Source organism: Ascidia mentula, chromosome 2, assembly GCF_947561715.1.
Source record: "Ascidia mentula chromosome 2, kaAscMent1.1, whole genome shotgun sequence".
Classification (NCBI taxonomy): domain Eukaryota; kingdom Metazoa; phylum Chordata; class Ascidiacea; order Phlebobranchia; family Ascidiidae; genus Ascidia; species Ascidia mentula.
In genome coordinates, this window is record NC_138567.1 from 4,990,105 (window position 1) to 5,012,405 (window position 22,301).

Consider the following 22,301-nt stretch of genomic DNA (forward strand, 5'->3'; position numbering starts at 1 on the left):
TGCCGCTAATTGGCTGATATCTCGCAAATAAACATGAATTGAACAAAATACTATTGTGACTTTTATCCTAACTTACAACCTGAAAGGCAGAACAGTTGTAAATGTTGTTGAGTGCATGTGGGCTAAGAAGCTCAAGTAGTATACTACTTAAGCTGTATCAACCGATACATTTACATTACCGCTAACTCGCCGATGTCTCACAAGCACACAAAAATAACTTCGAACAAAACATTGTTGTAACATGTACATTTGTCTTAATTTACAACCTGAAAGGCAGTAATACTCGTAGGTGCGCTTCAAATAGAAATGTCGGACACCGCTTCGGTAAATATTAAAACTGGACACAAATTACCTCAAAAAAATATCACCAGTTGGCAAAAACACATGTGTCCTCTTCATAATCTGCAACAAATCAAATCAAATCAAATCAAATCATGTTTATTTTGCGAGAAAAGCAACTACGCGACGAACAAAAAACAAGGAAATGAAATGGCATGGGCACCGATAAAACCATAAAGGTTATCGAGTCAGGCGCCCATGTAAAGGTGATTTCCTCACGGAGAATCACCGTCTGCCGTAGGATCGCAGCCAGTCGCACTGGGAGGTGATGGGTTGCGACAAGCTGCATGTGACGAAAAGGTGGCCACCCGGCCGTGCTGGCCAAAGCAAAACCCATCGAAACGCAAACGCCAACTCGGTTCTCAGAACGTTTCCTTTGATCCACATCGACAGACCTTAACGTCCCGAGGACAGTCCAAACGTGGTGGTTTTGGTTGGAGATGGTCAGGATCGTATGGAGGTTGCGCTTGTTGAATCATCGTAGGTCTTGCTGATGATCAATCGCACGTTATGATGTTGGTGTGCAGCGCTCCTAGGTCTGAAACAACAACGGATCCTACGGCAGTAAATTGTTCATTTAGGCGTAGAGTGTACAGTGGAATATGCATAAAAACACAAATAAAAACACCATAAAAAAAAGACAGAAGAAACGCAATAAACGACAGGAGGACTACAAGAAAAAAGGGGAAAACGGACTGCTAACAGGGTGGATGAAAAAGGAAGTTAATACTGAGATGTGAAATATTGGCGGATGCAACAACTAATGACACAACATCTCGTGGGCAATAATCTTCCGGTTTTCGTTCTTTTTTCTTGTTTCCCGCCAAAAGCAATAGTTTCCTGCGAACAGTAACAATTCCCACCGTCGAGCCTTTATTTATTTTGGAGTCAAATCATGTTTGTTTTGCGTCTGCAACAAAGATTAGAGAAAATGAAATTTAGTATCAAGCTTATAAAACTTTCTGCTTGTTGTAATGTAAGGATGCAATGCTTTACAAATAAAATGACATTTAAATATCAGCAGGGAGTCGAACCAGAATTGAATTCGAACCCCTGAACCGCTTGGAGCGGTTTATTTTTGTGTACCGGAGCTAAACCGGAACTGGTAACTTATAACTTGAAAATAAAAGCGAAACGGATCTGAACTGGACAATTTGAATCAAAACCGAACTGATCACTATAGGTTAAGCTTTGCAGCCTAGCTGGATCAGTCACTTTTTCGAAGCTCTGAAATCTGACATATAAAACTCCCGGTGTGGTTTGAACCCGCAACCCTAGGATCATTTTTCGAACTGATGCGTCTTTTGCGTTGCCAGTTTAGCCGGAACAGTCGAACAATTTGTTTGCGAAATTACAATACAATTGAAACTTTCACAAACGATATAGTGCTATTTGTTTAAAAAAGTTCTTGGCTTTCGTTTTGATTACCTTTTAAGTTTGAAATAACACAGTAAACTAAATCTAAACCTTTGGAACGCTCTGGACTGTCGAATTGCTTGAGCTGTAATTGAATCTAAACCTGTCACACAAATTTTACGAATCGAACCTGAACCGCACACAAACAAATCTAAAAAAAAACTAAAACTGGTTCCGTATAAATCGGCTTGAACTGCTTGTTAAATATCGATCGTTATTTGAAAGCTATCTATTTTAGCTTAACTGTGTTACATACAAACCTTTTCCGTTTTTTTCTAACACGAGTTGTACGACATTCGTTTAAAAAGCCTTCGTTTAAGTTCTATAAAATGTGGCATCAATAAAGGTGTGGAATCTACCTTTCAGTAATTCTTCGGAAACTGGTAGAATCAAGTCGGTATTAGGTTTTAATATGCACTTTATTTACACAGTTTCAATGTAAATCGTGATTATGAAGGGTTTCTTATCGCACCTTATTCAAATACATCATCAATACAGTTAGTCGACCAATAACATACTACATTTATCGTTTTGCCCGACAATAAATTGCCACTCATGACTCAATCACCAAACAAAAATTGTGAGATTGTTACGTAACAAGGCGCCTATCACAGAGCGAACGTTGTGGCGGGAGAGAATTAAAATAATATACAGGGGTGCGTTATTGTCCGCAACAAAAGGTAAATTGCATTACTTTTCGGTCGTCTTTGTTTTTGATTGCAGATGGATGGCAACCCTCCGTATAGTTCACGTGCATTGCAGCTTCGTGTGCTAATTTTGATGAAGCCACTGCATATGTGCGAATGTTAATGCAGAACCACCATCATGTGGTATGATAACTAAACAAACGACACAAATAGAAGTGAACACTTGAGCCGGAGTGCAGAAGGGGCGTGGAGGGAAAACTTGCACCTTGTGAGCAGACGAATTTAGCCTGCGTGTTTTGTCAGCATAAGTTGTGGGAAAGTTACAGCTGAACTAAGACAAGAAAGCGTTAAGTACGACTGTCAAAACCGTCATAACTTTAATCGTCATTTCGACACCGGATAACTCATGAAAATGAAGCTTCTCGTCGTATTGGCCCTTTTCGTCGCAACTGCATCATGTAAGTTCTTCTTCAAGTTATTTTTGGATGACCGGTTGGTTGGTTTGTCCATTATAAGCTGACAATTTTAAACGAGTAGAGTAGGCATGATGTTCGCTTTCAAGGTATGGCGCTTCTTGCGTTAATCACAAAATCTGTTTACGTTTTTAATCTTGAAGTAACCAATAGTGCGTATTCCAGCGGTATGAAACAACTTGTTGTAACTGAAGCGCTTCCCGCTGTGTTTTTGCCGAACACAAGCGCTTTTGGCTTGTCCTTTTTTGCTTTTTGGTGCCTTTGAATGTTGTCTGGTATTACGTTTGAATTGCGTTGTTAAACCCTGATTAAGTCTCGCTGTATGGCAGACGAAATGTCGTAGAAATCAACTACGTTAATTTTTGCCAAAAGATCACTTCTATTGTTGTAAACTTGGAGTTTCCGCTCAGGTGGGGGTATTCGCTGAAGCAGTTTGCAATGTCCCAATGCTAAATATTATTTCACACAGGTTCGGATGACCGCATCATTGGCGGCAAACCGCTTAGGCCCAATGAAATTCCATATCTCGTCAACTTGAGGAACAAAGGAAGTCTTATGTGCGGAGGTTCCCTTATTTCCGCTACCTATGCTATGTCCGCTGCACACTGCAACACAAAGTTAGTGTGAACATTTAAACAGTACTGTGCCTATATAAGCTTCACGCTCGTGGCAAATTGGATTCTGGAAAGCTATTACGTCACATCACCGCGTGCAGTGTTCATTGTCCGCGGAACCTTGCACAATTATACAAGTTAACTAAGAACCGTAAGAAACGTAAAGTAAACGTCAGCGGATTTTAATCTATCTATATGGACTTTATTTTTTCCTTTTTTCTTGTTGTTCTTTTGCGCTTGCAGCCCAAATGCTTCTCAGTAGTTTATGCCTCTAACTAGATAACTCACGGAACCTTTTCATACTTTTACTTTAGTTTTCCACGGAATCCACTGGAAACCTGTATCAAAATTTAGATGTTATTTTACAGTGCCAATTCGTTGTCGGTAGTAGCTGGAGACTACAGCCTTTCGGGCAATGACGGAACTGAACAAGCAACTGATGTCAGTAGGACTATTCCACACCCGCAGTACAACAGCAGATCCCTGGACAACGACATTATGTTGCTCGAACTATCGGTAAGGTTAATGTATAATAGAGTGCATCAGTTTACAGTCTTACGATTAAAAACATGTTTGAACCTCACAATTATAGTTTTTAAATACTGTCGGTGTGGTTATGTATTATCAACAAATCAACAATGACATTTTTTTCTAACTCACGTCGAAAACTCTCGTTTTTGTAAAAGAAACCGCAAATTTAAGATCTTGTTTCTCAGATTTTAGAATTTTTGTGTTTCCAGACCACTATTACAACAAACACAGCCGTTCAATTCGCATCTCTCCCGGCTGCTAATGTTGATCCAGCGGTCGGCACCAACTGCAACGTGTACGGATGGGGAAACACCGCCATTGACGGAAGTAAACTGATCAAATTAACAATTTCTTTCGACAATCAATGAATGTCGAGCATTGCTAATCAAACCTTCTTATGCGGCGTACCTGCGCAGCCTTTTTTAAGTAACTGTGCTAATTTGTGGAAAGAAAAGTTATGGTACTGGTACCATAGTGGTACTGGTAACAAAGATTGAGTACAATGTTTGTCGAGCATCCGAGCATGTTTGGCAGGCGTAAAAAGATTTTGACACAAAACAATGGTTTCTGCGTTTAGTACATAAGCTGTTTGGTGTTTCGTATCAGTCTTCTCTATTTATTTAAAGGTAACTATCCGGATGTTCCGTACGGCGTCACCGTCCCCGTGATCAGCAATGCTGACTGCAACGATGCTTATAGCGGAGACATTACCGATAACATGATGTGTTTGGGTCTTCTTGGAACTGGCGGCAAAGACTCCTGTCAGGTACGACCAATCCTTTTTGAAAACAAGTTTACCATTTGGGGTTTAAGATTCTTTATCCCAAAGATATATATGCGGTTTTACGCTTATCATAATCTGTGTAGACGATAAGATTGGAGAAAATTGTTTTCAATTTTAACTATGTTTTTAGGGTGACTCTGGCGGCCCAGTCGAGTGCAACGGTGATGTTCACGGCATTGTGTCCTGGGGTATTGGATGTGCTTATCCGGACTACCCAGGTGTCTACACCCGTGTGAGCCACTACATCAGCTGGATCAACAGTTACATTTAAACGGCGACGCTCATTCAATTACCTCTAATTGGCTGATGCCTCGCAAATAAACATGAATTTAACAAAACACTATTGCGGCGTGTGTATGTTTATTTATAACCTGCGTGAGGTAAATGCCAAGAACCACTTCACAGCTATTTAGGTCGGCATTTGTGATCCAAAATAGTAGGAATCAATGCGAATGTTGGCAAATGCGGCCTAACTGTGAGGTGGATCTTTATAGCATCTACCCAACTTGAAAGGAAGAAGGGTCGCGAATCGTTAGCGGGTGTATCTTAAAACACTGCAGCAGCTGAATCAACAGCAAAATGGATGCGTAATCCAGCACATGACATCATCAGGTTGTGCATAACAATCCAAAACGATAGAATTCACCTAAAAGTATGAACCGCTATTTTGTACGAGTAAGATTTCTGAAAAAAATTGTATAAATTTACCTAATTTAAGTTTCTCAAAACTATTTAGAATTGAGTACCGACAAGAACTCTTGGTTTAACTGTCATGTGATCTCATGTGTGCCTGCAAACGTTTTTTCACTTGTATCTCTACTAAGATTAAATTGGTTCATATGGCCAAAAGTTTTTGACTTCAAACATCGTTCCGCAAAGCAACACAACAACCAAACGTGCTCAATAACTTCAAATGAAATTAATCCAATGAGGAATTAAAAAAAAAGACGTGTCTTACCAATCTTTGAGTAGGTTATTTGGGAGGGGCGATCAAATGTCCATTCGATCTCTCCAATGGCAATAACAACAACGATTGCTTAACCCGGGTCCACACTCACGCTTTGCGCCGGCGGATTCTTTGTTTGTTTTAATGTCCCGAGCGTACGCCCGCACGCCGGCGTATAATGAAACAAACAAAGAATCCGCCGACGCAAAGCGTGAATGTGGACCCGGCCTTGCACCGGATAAAATCAGGCATAATTGTTTAGGGAGTGGCGTTGTTTTTAATGCGCGACCACAGCATTCTCATCAAAATGAGAAAAAAAAATCTGGGAAAAGTTACTTCGAAAGTAAATGAAGACACAATTAATGTTCAAGCAAAAATAAGAAAATTGCAACAAGAATTACTCAAAGGCGAAAAACTCAACCGCAGGAAGAATAGCTTTTTGACGAAATATAGAGTAAAATGCGATTATGGATGATTCTAGTAATGGTCTTAAAAAATAAGTTACACATAATTCTTTTACAGTTTCAAGAGTATACGTTATGTGCTATAGTCCTCATCGTCACCCGAAACTCGTTTTTAATGTATTCAACAAGTTTAAATGTCCGGTCAGCTAGTTGTTGATGCTTATCAGTTTTCACTGGCATCGCAGCCAAGTTGGATTATAGCCACTTTTCCCTCAACAAGTCAGAGGTAAGGATCCGAAGCCACAAGTGACCTTTCACCCTTTGGTATAGCTACATAGTGACGATTGTTTTCATTCATGCGCGTTGAAGGATCAAAATAATTCCTGCAGCCTTAGGTTTTGTGGCTCCAAACATGTTTTAATTTGTAGTAAATGGAAAAAATGTCCTTGCGGAGTTTGCGCTATAGACAACTTGTCCTGTTCACAGCAATGAATTAAAATTTCTATGTCGTTAGGTCAACAAAGGTATATTGCACAGTTACGTTCAAAATGCAAAGTAATTGCGTATTAGTTGAAAATAAAATATAATGCTTTTGCCAAACTCGATTATTAAAGTCTTGTTTCACCTGTGGAGCAAAAATGCAACTATATTTTCCTTTCCGTTTCCCGCCATAACGAGGTCTAAATGCGCGAACGCTGTTAGCTTTTTCAACGACCGTTGTTCGCCTCGTGCTGGTAACAGAGTCACGTGACTGCAACCGGGACGTCATATCCGCTGTTGGTCGAAGATGGCGATGAGCCGCTGAAATTGACAAAAGGGCATCATTGGCGCAGTGAAAACGATAAAAAGCCGCGAGGACGAAGATTTAATAGGCGGCAAACGACGAAAACAAGAATTAAAGAGAATCTTGAGTAAGTTGAGTTAAATTTTGTTTGTGTATCTAGTTTGTGTGTTGTTGTTAGTGTGATAGCGGCAGGGATTCAGACACAGGATCTGTGGAATTGTAAAACCTTCAAAACATACTTTTTAGCGTATCTATGGTGTAAAATGTGTAATTTTCGTTGTCAGTTGTTGTGTTGAAGGTTGATTTAATGATTTAAAGTGATTGGAAATTAAGGATTTTGCTGTGTTTCCCAAAAAACTTGTTGACAGAAAACTAATGTGCAATGCGAAATCACTTTATTACATGCGTATGTAAAATCATGATCATAAGAATGTATTAAATGTTTTCTTTTAATAGTTTTATTGTTACTACTTCTGCATTACAAATGTATGAACAGCCACATTGGACAGAATATCAGATAAATCCTCTACTCATGTCTTCGAAATTTCTTTGCAAATCCTTGCAGAAAAAATTGACTAATATGTACAAAATATACTGTGCATAACCCTTTGTTGATTACATACTTTCCAATCTGGAGTAACAGTAACATTACTTATGAAGAACTGTGACTATATTCTTTGATTCTAAGTTTGTAATCAGTGTCATTATTATTCGTTGCAAAGTATGAACATAATGTTAAATATAGCTGGACAAGCATTTTTCAAACTTTCGGTGTATGTAATCGTCATTGAGATGACTTGGCCCAAACCAATATTCAATGGTCCTCCCTACTTCTGTACAACTGAAATATGCAGCCCATACAGTAGTATTGCATGCATAATTGTATGAATACAGGGCTATTTTAACTTAAAACAAAATATTTTACTATTGTAGATATGTGGAATGACCTCACATTCTCTTGAAGCAAAACCATCACTTCAGCATAACTACAAATGTCAAACCCGCAAGCGTCATGCTTTACAAGATGCATCTACTGACAGATATCTAGCCGATCCATTTGCACCCTACCCAGATCATCGTCTGCGCAAAAAGAGTAGAGAAAAGTGCAAACGGAAGTACCAAACAGAATTTGCTGAAAATCGTTATTTGTCCGTTGCTAGCGGACATTCTGACAAGAAATTTTGTGCTAAGCTTTTACCTTGTACTGAAAGCATGCACCTTGATGACCACAGTGTGTTCCACATTCCCCAAACCACTGCAGGTTTGTTTAACTTTTTTTCCATCATTCATGATAGCACATATCACCTAGCTTAGTAGGTTCTTGACTTGTGGAGACCAGACTGACTTCCCTCAATTTTACCGAACAACGATATTGTGGTGTGAATAACCAACCAATGTCAGTTAAACATGGTTTATTTTTTGTTTTAAGGTCTAATGACCCACGCACATCTCCACGGCAACCATCATGCACAGGCCCACCAAGGGACAGTGCATCCCAACATAACCCGGCAACACCAAGCCTTTCACCCTGTGCAGCCCCACAATCAAACCCCGCGCAAGGGTAATCATCAGTATCGGCAACAGCAGCACAACGCTAAGAACCATCTATCTGGTCAGCAGAGTTCCTCCAGCAATAACGAAGGAGATTATAAGTTGGTTCACCATGAGGTAGATAAACATAATTGGTTTATATATATATTGATATGTAACACTAAATGTTAGGGGTGTGTGAAAAGCAGTGTCTAATTTCTCACAAGAGAAATGCTCATATATTTGGAAAACTGAAATATATTTGCACCAAGTGGAGCTTAGGGCTTATAAGAAACATGTATGTACAATGATCTATGTTAATACGTTTTTTGTAGGTGTTGCGATCGCTTACCAATGAGTATGAAGTGCTGGAGTTCTTAGGTCGTGGAACGTTTGGTCAGGTGGTGAAGTGCTGGCGACATGGAAGTAATGAACTGGTGGCCATTAAAATCCTGAAAAATCACCCCTCCTACGCCAGACAAGGCCAGATTGAAGTCAGTAAATTAGTCACAGGTTTAACAAATCAATATGTTAACTATAGGTCAGACATTGTACATTCACAGCTGCTGTTATTCCTTTATATTGTGTAGCGCACTAAAATTGATGATAACATTGTCATGATAACATTGTCGTTGTGTACTCCTTTCAATCACCTTTTATTCTTCTGTCGTTTAGATTTATTATGATTTTGACATTAAAGCTAGCTGATAGTATATTTAACACAACTTCAAAAAGAATTTAAAACTGCTTTCATCAAAACATTCCATGAACTGTTGTTTGAAAAAACCTGACAAAGAGCGTTTCAATCACAGGTGGGAATTTTAAACAAGTTGTCGACGGAAAATGCTGATGATTATAACTTTGTGCGAGCGTTTGAGTGTTTCCAACACAAGAACCATACTTGCCTTGTGTTTGAAATGCTCGAGCAAAACTTGTACGACTTCCTAAAACAGAACAAATTCTGTCCATTGAAATTGAAATATATTCGTCCGATCATGAAGCAGGTGAGTGTTTGATTTTTTACGATTAAAACTTCATTGAATTTTTTTTTTTAAACTGATTATCTTTTTTGGTCGGTTACCAACCACATCAAGTTTTTGAAAAAATTTGCATTTGTTTGCAAACAATAATCATACAGAAATTTCCTTTCATTTATTAAATGAAAAAAAAACTTAAAATGTATTCTGACGTCTTGCAGTGTCAGAGTGTGACATAGGCAAGTGTTTTTATCGGGTCGTGCTGACGTACTGTTGCTCAAGGGGCAACGCAATTATGTTTTTAGTGGTGTGAGTGTGTCATGTTCCCTGTGTAAAGAGAGAGTGAGAGAGGCTTGTCTGGCCACCGACCATTTTAGCTCGTGGGCATGTTGTAGGGTGCGCCCAAACAGACTGTTCCCTGTCATTTTGTTTCTCTTATAGTCAGTTCCAGTTGGTATGCTTGCCAGCTGCTCTTTTTTGACTTTTATAATGTAGTGTCCACACTCACTGCAAAATTTGTACTGCATACTGAGTATATATATACCTGCTTGATATATATCAGATATCTGATTAATAATTTTTTGACAATGTGCCTGTAAAACAACTTATGTTGTCTTGGCTTACGCAATTCCCAACTGGTGTTAGGTTGGCCTTCTTGGCCCCTCAAGCATTGACAAGTAGTCCCAGTGCTCCCCACAATTGTTGCGCTGTGTTAGGTCATTTCTAAATCCATCCCCAAACATAATGCTATTGTTTTAGTAAGCCCTCTAAGTCTCCTCTGAGTTTCTTGTCAGGCATTGTTGGTGGTCCTGCTGCCCTGGTTAAATGACACCACTTTTTGTTCAACTGGTCAATATGTATCATAAACACAAAGGCACAAGAAACCTCATCATATTTGGATTGTTTTCCATCTTTAGGGACCTGGTCATTAGGTCCCCAGTTATAAAGAAATGCTATGAATAAAAATATTACTTGTGTGGTCTTTAATGTATTTACAAAATTACAAATTAGCTTTGTTAGTAAACATATACAGCACATTTAGCAAATGTATTGATATTTTTACGTGGCTTGCTATGAAGTGAAACAAAGGTTATATTCTTTCCACCGTAGAGTAAATGACATTGGTTCTTAATTTTGATCACAGGTGTTGACAGCCTTGCTGAAGCTTAAGCAACTTGGTTTAATTCATGCTGACCTGAAGCCAGAAAATATTATGCTGGTTGACCCCGTGCGACAGCCGTACAGGGTAAAGGTGATCGATTTTGGTTCTGCAAGCCATGTGTCGAAAACTGTCCCCTCCACATATCTGCAATCTCGCTATTACAGGTACTAACTCCTGTTGTAATTTGATATGTGAAATGTATTTTTGTTTCCTGTTTCCAGGAAAAAGGTCCCTATTTTGGTTTGTGGGTAAACCACACTAAAAGTAAAGCTTACAGAGAATACACATGTTGCTTTAAATACACTTCCAAAATATGTTGCTTTAACGCTTTATGTTTAAATGTGTAACATTTTGTGTCTTAGCCAACACTTACATATGGATGGTGTGTTTTTTCTAGAGCGCCAGAGATTATTCTTGGTTTGCCCTTTTGTGAGAAAATTGACATGTGGTCTCTTGGTTGTGTGGTTGCCGAACTCTTCCTTGGATGGCCTTTGTATCCTGGCGCATCAGAATATGACCAGGTAAAAAGCATTTAATGCAATGCAATGCACTGCATCAAAATATTAAAATTAAGTGATTTAAAGTGAACAGTGCATAGGTAATTAGTCACACTACACTTTAAAATTAACCTTATACTCTTGTGTCAATAAATAAATTTGTCTTACTCGAAAGTCAACAGATTTTAACCTAGGTAATCTTTCTGCATTGCATAATTGTGTCAGTGTTACATTCAAACAAATGTGCAAAGTATTTTTTTGAAACTTTCGCCAGATTCGCTACATCTCCCAGACACAAGGTCTGCCCTCAGTACAGCAGTTAAACGAAGGGACGAAAACCAACAAGTTCTTTGTCCGACACAGCGAGAACAATTACCCCACATGGAGACTGAAAACCACGAGTGAACACGAACAGGAGACTGGCATTAAATCGAAAGAAGCCCGAAAGTACATTTTCAACTGTCTGGATGACATGACACAGGTTTGTGAGTGTATGTGGATGAAAAATAGTTTTAAGTCAAGACTTCAATGGAGACCTTTTCTTTGTCAATCACAAAAACACTGTGTGTTGCAAAACTTGGAAATCAATCAGACATGGGCTTATTGAAAGTAAAAGCTTAAAAGTTTTTTCCATGTTTTTGCACTTAGCCAATATTTGCTGATCTGTCAAAATTAATAAGTCAGAGGATAATGCCTACTTTTTGTGATGAAACCGCAAAAATGACTATATTATTTGTAAGTTCTTGCGCCATTTGCAGTCAATTTGGTTATCACTGTGATGTGATGACTGCATTAAAGGATACTATGTGTCAAACATGCCTATAAGGTCATTTTACATTTGTATCTAACATCAATACGTCAACGTATACGCCTTTGTGTTGTGTTAATAGCATTTTATGGGCATTGGTAGACTCCAGATATATTACTCCACAAATGTCTGCTTTCAGAGTTGTTTTGTTAAAATATCTCATGTTTGTATTAGACTTCTGATTGTATTTTCCATAAATCTATGCACATTTTCAAACATGGATTCTGCACACATAAGAGCCATAAACATATTATGTATGTGACTATAAAAGAAAGGAATTTGCAGTATAAATACCCTTTATTAAATATGGATTGTTAAAGTCATAAAAGTGTTGCTGAATCACATTCATGACCTGTTTAAAGGTTACATGTGTGAATTTAACTTATTTCAAGTGGCTGGCAAGGCTTTCTAATAGCTTGAATCTGTGACAGATCACTTTAATATGTTTTGATTTCAGATTAACACGCCACAGTACGACAGCATGGATATGATGGCTGAAAAGGCAGACAGACGGGAGTTTCTCGATCTCTTGAAAAAGATGCTCGTACTCAACTCTGAATGTCGAATAACACCACAGGATGCGCTCGCCCATCCATTTGTCACCATGTCACATCTGGTTGAATATGCCAACTCAACTCTGTAAGTCACATTGTTCAATCCATGCTTTTTAGTTAAATGTTGTTTGGGATGCATTTGCATCTCATGTCTGCGTTAAAACACTAAGTTCCTATGACTAACTTTTTGGGTGATTTCAGTCTGCCAATAACATGCAAAATAGAATAGCATGATGATGATATTTGTTTGTATCAATGACAATGTGTTGGTTTTTAGTTGGTATATATGTTTACCATTGCACAGGTTATGGTTGTGATGTGTTCCATTTATATTTTTAGGGTAAAGTCAGTTGTTCAGAAAATGGAAGTGTGCAGACGTGGACCTATGTTAGATTTGGTCAGTCACCAGAATCCTGCTGTTGCTATGGCACCTCCAGCTGCACCGTTTCTAACTGGGTTTAACCCTCCTGCCGCAGCTCCAATACAAGTTCCATTACCAAACCAGGTGTGAATGCATTTGCAACCACTACATACAAACAAACTATTTTTTTTTCAAATCTTGATGGCAAATATTGCTGGATTACACTGGCATGGATGGTTGTTAATAAAGGCCTCTCTAAAATGCTGTGTTTTTAATAATTAACGTATAAATATTTTAATAAATGACAGCCACATAGACAAACTTGTTCATATTATAACATCTATTTTTCACTGAAATAATTTGAACAAATTCACAACTGATACTACAACCTTACAAGGAAATTAATTTCGTGTGTGAGGTTAATTATACTTTGATTTTTTGTCAGTCATCACGTACAGCAGGCCATGCCTTCCCCCGAGGTGCAACTCTTCAACAACCATTGTTCATCTGCCCAACCTACAGCTTGCAGTCGAGTCCTGCTAGGTGAGTACGGTGTTTGTGTGTGTATGTGCGTGCTGGTCTGCTACAAGTGTTGCTCATTTATTATTCAGAATAGTTTGTTATGCTATGCAAAACATGTTTCCACTGGTCACATTCAAAAGTTGCCTTGTGTGGAAAAATGTTCTCATTACAAAATATGAATGGTGGATGAAATAGAGCTGTGCTATTAATGAGTTGTGCTACTAATGCTGAAATAAAACCATAGGTTTTACAACTGCATGTTTTAAAAACACTTTATATAAACATATTGGCATAACCATGACTATCCTTGATAGTTGTTTTATAATTGTAAATAATTTTGCTTTAGGAATCAGCAACCGAACCCAAACAGCAACTTACAGCACAATCCAATCGCAAGTTCTCTTGTCCCTGCTGTAACAACACAAACAGCGGCTAACTCTGCTGCAGCTGTGGCCGCTGCACAGTTATCACTTCAAACCCCTCTCCTTCCACAGGTAAATTTATTTCTTTAAAACAGTCGTGTTTGTAGATAAGTTGTGACAACGGTGGATTTTTTCCATAAACCTTTTTTCGTTTTTTTTTTTTTTGAAACAAACCATGACCTTTCAACCACATTATACTACAGTATCACCAGTTTGTTGATCACATACGTTTGTGTAGAATGGATTGCATCCTCGTCCAGTGCTTGTTCCAGCATGGCAACAGTTGCCAGGTTTTTCTGCAGGGATTCCCCAACATTTGGTGCCTGATACAACACAAAATGATATTCTCAGGTAAGTTGGGGGAAGCAAGTTTTTGGATTTTAGTTGTTCAATCTTGTTTTTCTTCCACTTTCAACATTTTAATTGTGATTTGTGGCACAGGTAAAATGTCTAACAGCTTGGATTTCTGCAAAATTTGTGTTTTTTTGTCTTAAACAATCAGGATTTACTCACTTGGGAGTTGCCCTTCCCCCATGAGTTGACTAATTTAATTGTTGTGTTGATTTGATTCTATCAATCAATTCCAACAGCCCTAGAATCGACTCAGGCAAATTCTTCTAAATCAAAAGTCTAGTGAATCCTTTCGGTGTCAAAACAGGAATCCAAACCATTTATTAGTAACTTATAATTTGGTTTTTGTAGATGCCGTCAAGCACAACAACCGACTTTGCTTGGTGTTGGAGAACCACAGTTTCAACCCTACGGTAGTGCCTCAAGCTATTACCATAGCAACAGGGACATGAGGTGTGTGTTTTAGTGTTTGACCCCCGTGAAGGGTGAAAATTGAAGTGCAAACATTGCTATGCAAATATTGTGCTAGATGACAATAGCAAAACTCCTGTTTGTATTCTTATATTCGCCAAATCATGTTCTTGTGATAAATGAAATTCGCCTTCTTAATTGCCAACAAGGGAACATACATGTTTATCACATACAAAAAATTAATGTTTTTTTATTTGTCACATCATAAACCTTTTAAAAAAAGCAACAAGTAAAAATTGTTTCAAACAATTTGATACATATGTACTTGTTATAAATGCCACTAAGGCTCAACGATATTTTGGGTAAAAAACAGGTTTCCTAAACTGCAACAAAATTATTATGGGACAGCCTTTTTGCGTTGCTTTAACCTTCCTCATTACAGAATGGAAAGTGTCTTTGCAATGCAAATTTTTATGTCGATAGTATACAAATATTATTTCTTTCTTTTTGTCTAACTGTCAATCTGTAACACCAGTATTTATTTCCAGAATATCTCCCCACCACCAGCCCATATTAATTCCCGACAGTCCAGTCAGCGTTATCACCATCAGCAGTGACAGTGAGGAAGATGAACAACCCATGGTTACTGGTCCATCTTTGTAAGTTTAATGCTCCATGTTTAGTTAACCGGCGATAATTTCCTTATGAATACCATTACCTAATCGTTTGCAGTTACTTTTTTTTCTGCCCTATATTTTTAACTTGTATTATGTTGCTGCCGAACACACTGTATTTTATTTATGCTGTTCTTCTGGCACAATTTAAAGTTTTAAACTTAGTTTGTCATAAGTGGTAGTTGCATATTATTCCACTATGTGCTGTTCCATGTAGCATTGCAACTGATGGAGATTAATTTGAAGTAAGCATAATATAGCTTCTATAAATATTTATACATTAAATCAGTGGTTTCCAAGTTTTATAAAATGGTGAGGCACTTATTCCGTAAAAAATGCCATTCTTTAGACATTTACCAATTTAACAGCCGAAAAATTTGCACATTTTAAAATTGAATTATGATGCACGAAGCCAACCACTGGGCTTACATGGTCACAATATTATTAAAATGACATTCGAGTTTGCGATGACGTGCTATTTGGGAACCTCAGAATTACATTACATTGAAAATGAGAAACAAATTTACGGAATGTAAAATGCTAAAAATTGTTAAAATTCTGATGCTGAGAGAGAATTGGAGTCCTCCAATATTGATTTTCCTTTAGGGAATCAGTATTGATTTTATTAACGGGAGAATGGGTGCATGTTTCAAGAATTCTAATCACCTTATAGATGAAATTAAACAAATGTGTCAACATAGAATTCCTCTTACCTTTGCGTAACATTTGTATTGTACAGTTTTTTGTAATATGCAGTTATATTCCAAGACAATTATCTTTTTGCAAAAAATATATTCAAAGTACGTAACTGTGCAAAATATACCTAGTAAATTTAAAATCTTAGCTGAAGTGTCTATTTTTTCAACATGTTACGCAACTTTTTCCAGACAACGAAACAATGTGATAAGTTGTGTGACAGTCCGCGACAGTCCAATGGAGCGTGACCGTCACATGTTTTCCCCAAGTCCGCAAACTCACAGAAAGGTGACGGCAGCTGTGGCTCCACTGCAACACGACCCATCCAGGTACATCCCAGTGTGTATGCATACAACAAATTTTTTGTCCACTTTTGACTTTTGTATGTTAAACGTGATATTATTATGTTATTTACGTGCCACATTATCTCCCACACTATTTGCAGTAAAAATTTATTAAACTTTGCTGAACCCAAACAAAAAATTAAGAGGATGTCTTTGGTTTTTCATCGATCTCACTTTGTATTAAAGTTGTCTAATGTTGTGCTCAAGGTCATTTATAACTCAAGGTCGTTTTCAGACACATTGTTGATGACCGACACCATTATCCACAAATTCACCCTGGGGATGTTGACAGCAAGTTCTTTCACTTGATTGGTAAAAATGCTCACATGAAAAGTGACCACCACAAGCGTGTTATCAAGCGCGACATGGACGAAGGTGAGGCTAACATGCAAACGTATTATGTGTCTTATTGTAACAGCAAAGATTGGTTCTTAAGAGAAGCGAAAACTGAAGTAAAATTTTAGTTATTAAAATAAGCCAACAAGTTGTTCTAAATCACCCAATCTAAATAATAACCCTTAACTTTTCAGTGCATCGACATGCATTGCACAACAACACCCAGAATTCAACATCCCACTCCCACAGGCAGTTTTCTGGTGTCCCAACTCTGACACAAGGGATGCAGCATAAACAGGAGCGTCCAAGGACCCTTAATGTCCATAAAATTACAGCCACTGTGGCACCATCAGTTGCAAATGCATCCGCAGCTGTCCCCGCTGCATATGGGACGGCAATACAGTTGCAACCTCTCAACTTAAGTCAGGTATGTTTAAAAGCAATCTTATTGTGTTTAATTAGTTCTTAAAAACTGCCAACAAACTTATTTATTGTCTCCTTTTTGGTGACATCCCTAGATTGGTGGCCCCAAAGCCCAACCATGTCAAACAACAATAAACATTACATCACGAAAGCCAATTTTTTGTGACCCTAAAGCAATTTTTCGCCAACCCTCGGCGTCTGGTGCAGAGTATCACTGTGTAAATGTACTTCCAACTGGTTAAGTTTATCACATAAACCAGTGCTTTAACCTTTTAAACTTGGCTTTTGACAGAATGGCAACGGTGCAGTTGTAAGTGGGACTGAACTTACCTCGCGATATCATCTTGGAATATCTTCCGCCACCGTGATGCCAAGTACTCCATACCTTTCACCTACATTCACTCAGCCTCCTGCTGCACCTTACGCTGCCTACATGCCAACCCATACCAGCCCGACAATAAAACAAGGGGTCAATTTTTCAACAGCAGCCACCCATCTGTTGGGACCGGTGTGTTTTTCGTATTATATATGCAATATTTCATTTATATGTTACGTTTTTTTTTTCATAAATGTGAACAAGTAAATTTATCTCATTGATTACGTAACTTTTTAAACATAATTTAAATCAATTTCATTCAGAAACCCAATATATAGCACCTAAAAGAGTTTGGATGATCACCATCATTGTGACCTATGTATTTTTTGAAACAGAAATATTAATTTTGTGTCAGTTTTTTCCTGTTCATGACCCTTTTTTTCTTTTATTTATACAAATTTACATATTTTCTGTATGCCCTCACCAGAAACACAATATTTCGCATTCAGTTTATTTCAATGCAAAACAAACATTTAGGTGCGGCCACAAATTTCCAACTTTCTCACCCACCCGGGAAATCCCCATCACCCCCAATTGTCGATCAATCACCATACATTGATTCACTCACCCGCCATGACGCACACCCACATCCAACCCCATCTAGCAAGTGGAGCTGCCGGTCATCACACGACAACGGCCGCGGCAGTGGCTGCCCAGGCAATCATTCATCAGTACACACGACAGGCCTACTCGGCTGCGTCACCTAGTGGTAAGTGATTGTGAATTTTGCTATCCTGTTAGCGATGCAGAGAAAAATGTGTGTGAGCATTTTATTAATGTCAGAAAACAAAAACTGGTTTAAAAATGTGAAACTTTGATGTGGGTCATTGTCAACAACATCCTACTGTACTACTGTACTTCTAAATATTGATGCTTTATATATTTAGGTTATGCTGCAGCCTACTCCCTGAGCCCGGCCAAAGCCCACAATTACCAATATTTCTACCAGTCGTAATCTTCTGTTCATGCTGAACTCTGAATATATTGGGACCCTTTGTATGGTGTTGAGCCGTTCTAAGTTGTTGTGTTGCATGTAGTTCTCCTCAATATCAGTATATAGCAGCGCCGATGCTTCTGCAAGAAACCTGTTTGCTGTGTGCGCAATTGTAGCTGCCTTTTGTAATGTAACCAGCGGTATTGTACTATTGCTGTAGCATAGATTAGACGCTATATTCCTCTTAGTGTTTCACACGATTTAATACTTGCCTTTCAACTCTTCGATTTTATTGCGGTGGCACAATTGCCGTCTCCGTTAGGAGGTCTTTTGTACCTATATCATGACATTTTAATTTCGGTCCTTGGTTTTTATGTGCACCCCAGCAAAAATTTTAATGACCTGTCTGTAAATTTGTTCAAGCTTATCGGAAGCTTCCTGCTCACAAGGGGTAAAATGTTTTTTGTCTGTTACATTATGCCAAAATCTTCGGCTCAAACTATTCCTCCGGACATAACATAGAAAATCATGCACTTTTAGAATAAACATTTGTGGAACCACACTCCCTAAAATAACCCAATTTACAGCCACTGGGAGCAAATGTCACCAAGAGCAAAGTTTTATGATATGCTTCATAACAAAATCCAAAATAGCCTGGATTCCCATGCTACCTTTAGGGGGTTTTAGACATAAATGTAATGTAGTTGTGTGTTTCGTGCTGTTGTCTTGTTGCACTATTGGCCTTATATATTTGTTCGCTCGCCGCACCATGCGTTTTGTAATCTAGATCACTGTATATGTACACAGATAGCTTGCTTTGTGGTAAAAATGGCTGTGGCTGGCAAAACATGTTTTTTGGAACATTGCTGTTAACAGTTACCCTTGTCGGGTATTAATTGATTGCATTTGTAAATTGTTTCAACAAAAGTTGTCATTTTGCGTTTCCTTTGGCCCAGAAATAGTACATGAACATACTGGCATGTTTTACAGAGCTGACAGGTGAACCTGTTTGCAGAAACATTGCTGCCATGTTCCCAAAATTGACTTGCCTTAATTGTGGAAGTGTAGCAATGAACCCATTTAACGGTCGTCAGTGTTGTCTGTATCCCTTGTTGTATACAGGAATGCAAGCTAAAAAAATACTAACCTTGGATGTAAGGCAGTTTGCAAGAGATTTTTGTCAGTTTGTAAATAGATGTCATTTGTCACATCACCTACATACTTTCCCAGTATGGTACATTAGTGCTGTCATGCTGCTATGCTTGCGATTTTATTGTTGTGTTTCACCGTCAAAGCAAATGAGGCCATGGAAAGGCCAAAAAATATTTGCAGGGTGATTTTGTGTCTGGAAATAATTTAAATGTTAGGAAATCCTAAAAAAAACATGAATTTAAGTGGGTATTCATCGAGGTGTTTGAAATATTGTACGCTACCTGCTTGTTCAATTTTAATTAATTTGTAAAAGTCTGTATAATGTTAATGTTGCTACAAATATGTGTCACCCATTGCTTGGTGTTTCTCTGCGTATATCTTTGACAAACTATATTGTAACCAGTTATGTGATGTCTGGAATTCAAAAGCAATTCTATTCATGGTAGACCAGGTATTGTGTACTTAAACCCACCAGTACTTGCCCCCCTTGCTTTGTATTAGCGCCCACGCTATAACAGCTCATCTCTTTTGTAGTGTTCTCTTGACATACTGTCACTGTACCAGCTTGTTTAGTCTTTGACCTCTGCTTTCACTCATGTGCGTGTTTATGTCGGTTTGGTGTGCCTTTTGCGGTATGTTCGCTTGTTTTTCTCATGTTAGATAGAATGGAAGGCTTCCAATTGTTTGGTTGCAAGTTGCGTTGTTTTTCTGGAGGTATGGGCAAAATATAATGTCACCGATCGGTTGGCTTTTTTTATTCAAAGTCCAATGTTGGCTTGTGATTTTTATTGAAAGAGTGATTGTTAAATGCATCTAACAGGTGGTGTGTGTAGTGTGACGTTCTGTTGTGTTGGTCAGTGGCAAAACTTTTATCCTTTCAAATTAATTTTAAATCAAGTCCATTCACACGGCTATCAACTGTGTTTCATGCAATGTTTGGCCGCTTACATGGAATTGTACATGGTTTTGGTCCACCTGTGTTATAAGGAAGTATTAGCATCGCGCCACTTTATTTTTGCATGCCTGTTTTGTAGAAGTTCAAATACCTATAACCCTCTTACTATTGTGTATTTACCCACAATGTGTGTAGCGGTGCTGTAGTCCTCTATTTCCTTTGCCAATTTGCCTGTGATTCACAACCACGCTTGTATCATTGTAAATTTCTCCATGAATGTAGTAGCATTTGTTGTTACCGATCTTATTGTCCTCCGCTTGTTTTTGTGGCTGTCGTGTAGACCATGTATACAGTTAGTCTGTCGCATATCCACCATTACTTAAAAACAAAATTAATGACATGATGTAACTTCCATCTGATGACATGGTTTTCTCAGTTACTTGATCAATTTTTGGGGATGTGATTCTAATTACTTTCAATGTGCACCAAAAACTCTAAAATCAATTGCTAAAACTCTTGTTCTCTTGTGTTAAGACATCAAAATATAATTAAGTTATGTTGTGCCATTAACACCCATTGCTAACTCTTGCACTGCCACAAAACATGTCCAAAAGACAGGCTTTTCCATTATTCTTAAAACTCTGCAACAATTGAGCAAAAATATTATTCGAACAAAAACGAAAGTAAATTCAACTGTTTGGAAGAAATTCACCCACTGAAGCTTATACTGTTAACGCTTGGCATAGTGATGCTGTATATGTGTGCAATACAATAACCAAATCTGCCCTCCAGTGGCAGAGAGTAGTTTCTAGTGAGTTTCAGTGCTTAGCCTAGCAGTAGTACTCCTCTATAATTGTCATAGTCGTCTTTGTCGTATACTTTGTTCTTTTGATTGGGTTTTCTGCATGATTTTTTTGGCTTTTATTGTTTTGATTTGTTCTCGCAGCGGGTTTTTGTTTTGTAGTTGCCGCTTTCTCCTTTTACGCTTTCAAGCCAGTCTTGTTGTGTTGTTGTTGGTCCACGCTTGAGCCTATCCCTTCTTCCTACTCCCCTCCCAAACCCTGCCACATGGCGAATTACATTTCACTTGTATTTGGATCGACAGTGTCAAAACTGATTATTATTCAACCCCTCTTTCCTCTCCCACTCTACACGTACATCAATGTGTTGTAGCTTTTCATCGAGAATAAACGGCTCATCTGATTGATGTAATGCACAAAGATAGTTTTGCTTTTTGATCCACTAGGCTAGTCCCTGTTATGCAGCTCAAGACCGCATATCAGTAATTCTATTAAAGTAGTTTCATAGAGAGTCTCAGTTTCGTCACAAGGCAACCGGTGATGCATTGGGGTAAATTTTCGGGTTGAATGAGCAGGAAGTCACGTGGTGTAGCCAGGGCGATTTTCAGCGTGTTTGGTGCAGTTTTAGCTCATTTTTTGCTCTTCTCAGTCAGTCAGACGTTTGGTGAAGGGTGCTGTGAAAAGTTTAGTTGAAAAACCATCAAAATGTTCAAGGGGATGTATTGAATCACTGAAGTATACCTTAATTTGTGATTTTATGTTAGGCCCGCCTCTTGGCTATGCAGTAAGGTCAAAATTAGTTGCAAGATAGTTGCTTAAAGCACCCCCTAGGGGTCATTTCGCCCCCCCGGTCAGACATTATTTTAGCTAAATGGGCTGCAAAAAATTTAAGATGGTTTTGCAAAAAAATGAATCACAAAAACTTCATCCAATTTGCAATTTAATGTTGGCCCCAACCCTTTTCTACGCAATGGCAAAAAAAATTGTCACAGGAAAGTTGCTGCCTGGGAGTGTTTTTGCTATCCTATAGGATATAAGATCCTCCTGGAGGCTCCTTAGATCCTTGCTGTGTCTTGTCCGATGCAGCTGCAATCAATTTTTTTTCTCTTTAAATAGTACTAATAGATCTTCACGGGTC

General features: G+C 38.3%; 2 protein-coding genes across 2 annotated transcripts; both read left to right on the forward strand.

Annotated features, from left to right (window-relative positions):
* The first annotated feature begins 2,814 nt into the window (after positions 1 to 2,814).
* Positions 2,815 to 5,075, forward strand: LOC145888565 (trypsin-like). The gene is made up of 6 exons (XM_082979338.1): positions 2,815 to 2,860; positions 3,345 to 3,492; positions 3,858 to 4,005; positions 4,230 to 4,347; positions 4,647 to 4,786; positions 4,935 to 5,075. The coding sequence occupies exons 1-6, from the start codon at positions 2,815 to 2,817 to the stop codon at positions 5,073 to 5,075; spliced, it is 741 nt and encodes a 246-aa protein (XP_082835464.1).
* Positions 5,076 to 6,932: 1,857 nt separating this feature from the next.
* On the forward strand, positions 6,933 to 21,577 carry LOC145888760 (homeodomain-interacting protein kinase 2-like). Its single transcript, XM_082979594.1, has 21 exons — positions 6,933 to 7,065; positions 7,872 to 8,199; positions 8,368 to 8,606; positions 8,804 to 8,962; positions 9,281 to 9,472; positions 10,590 to 10,771; positions 11,005 to 11,128; positions 11,379 to 11,585; positions 12,370 to 12,551; positions 12,806 to 12,971; positions 13,273 to 13,370; positions 13,696 to 13,843; positions 14,010 to 14,122; positions 14,474 to 14,575; positions 15,082 to 15,192; positions 16,095 to 16,232; positions 16,483 to 16,622; positions 16,778 to 17,010; positions 17,299 to 17,514; positions 17,860 to 18,091; positions 18,270 to 21,577. The coding sequence occupies exons 2-21, from the start codon at positions 7,881 to 7,883 to the stop codon at positions 18,335 to 18,337; spliced, it is 3,369 nt and encodes a 1,122-aa protein (XP_082835720.1). The 5' UTR covers positions 6,933 to 7,065; positions 7,872 to 7,880; the 3' UTR covers positions 18,338 to 21,577.
* Positions 21,578 to 22,301: the final 724 nt, after the last annotated feature.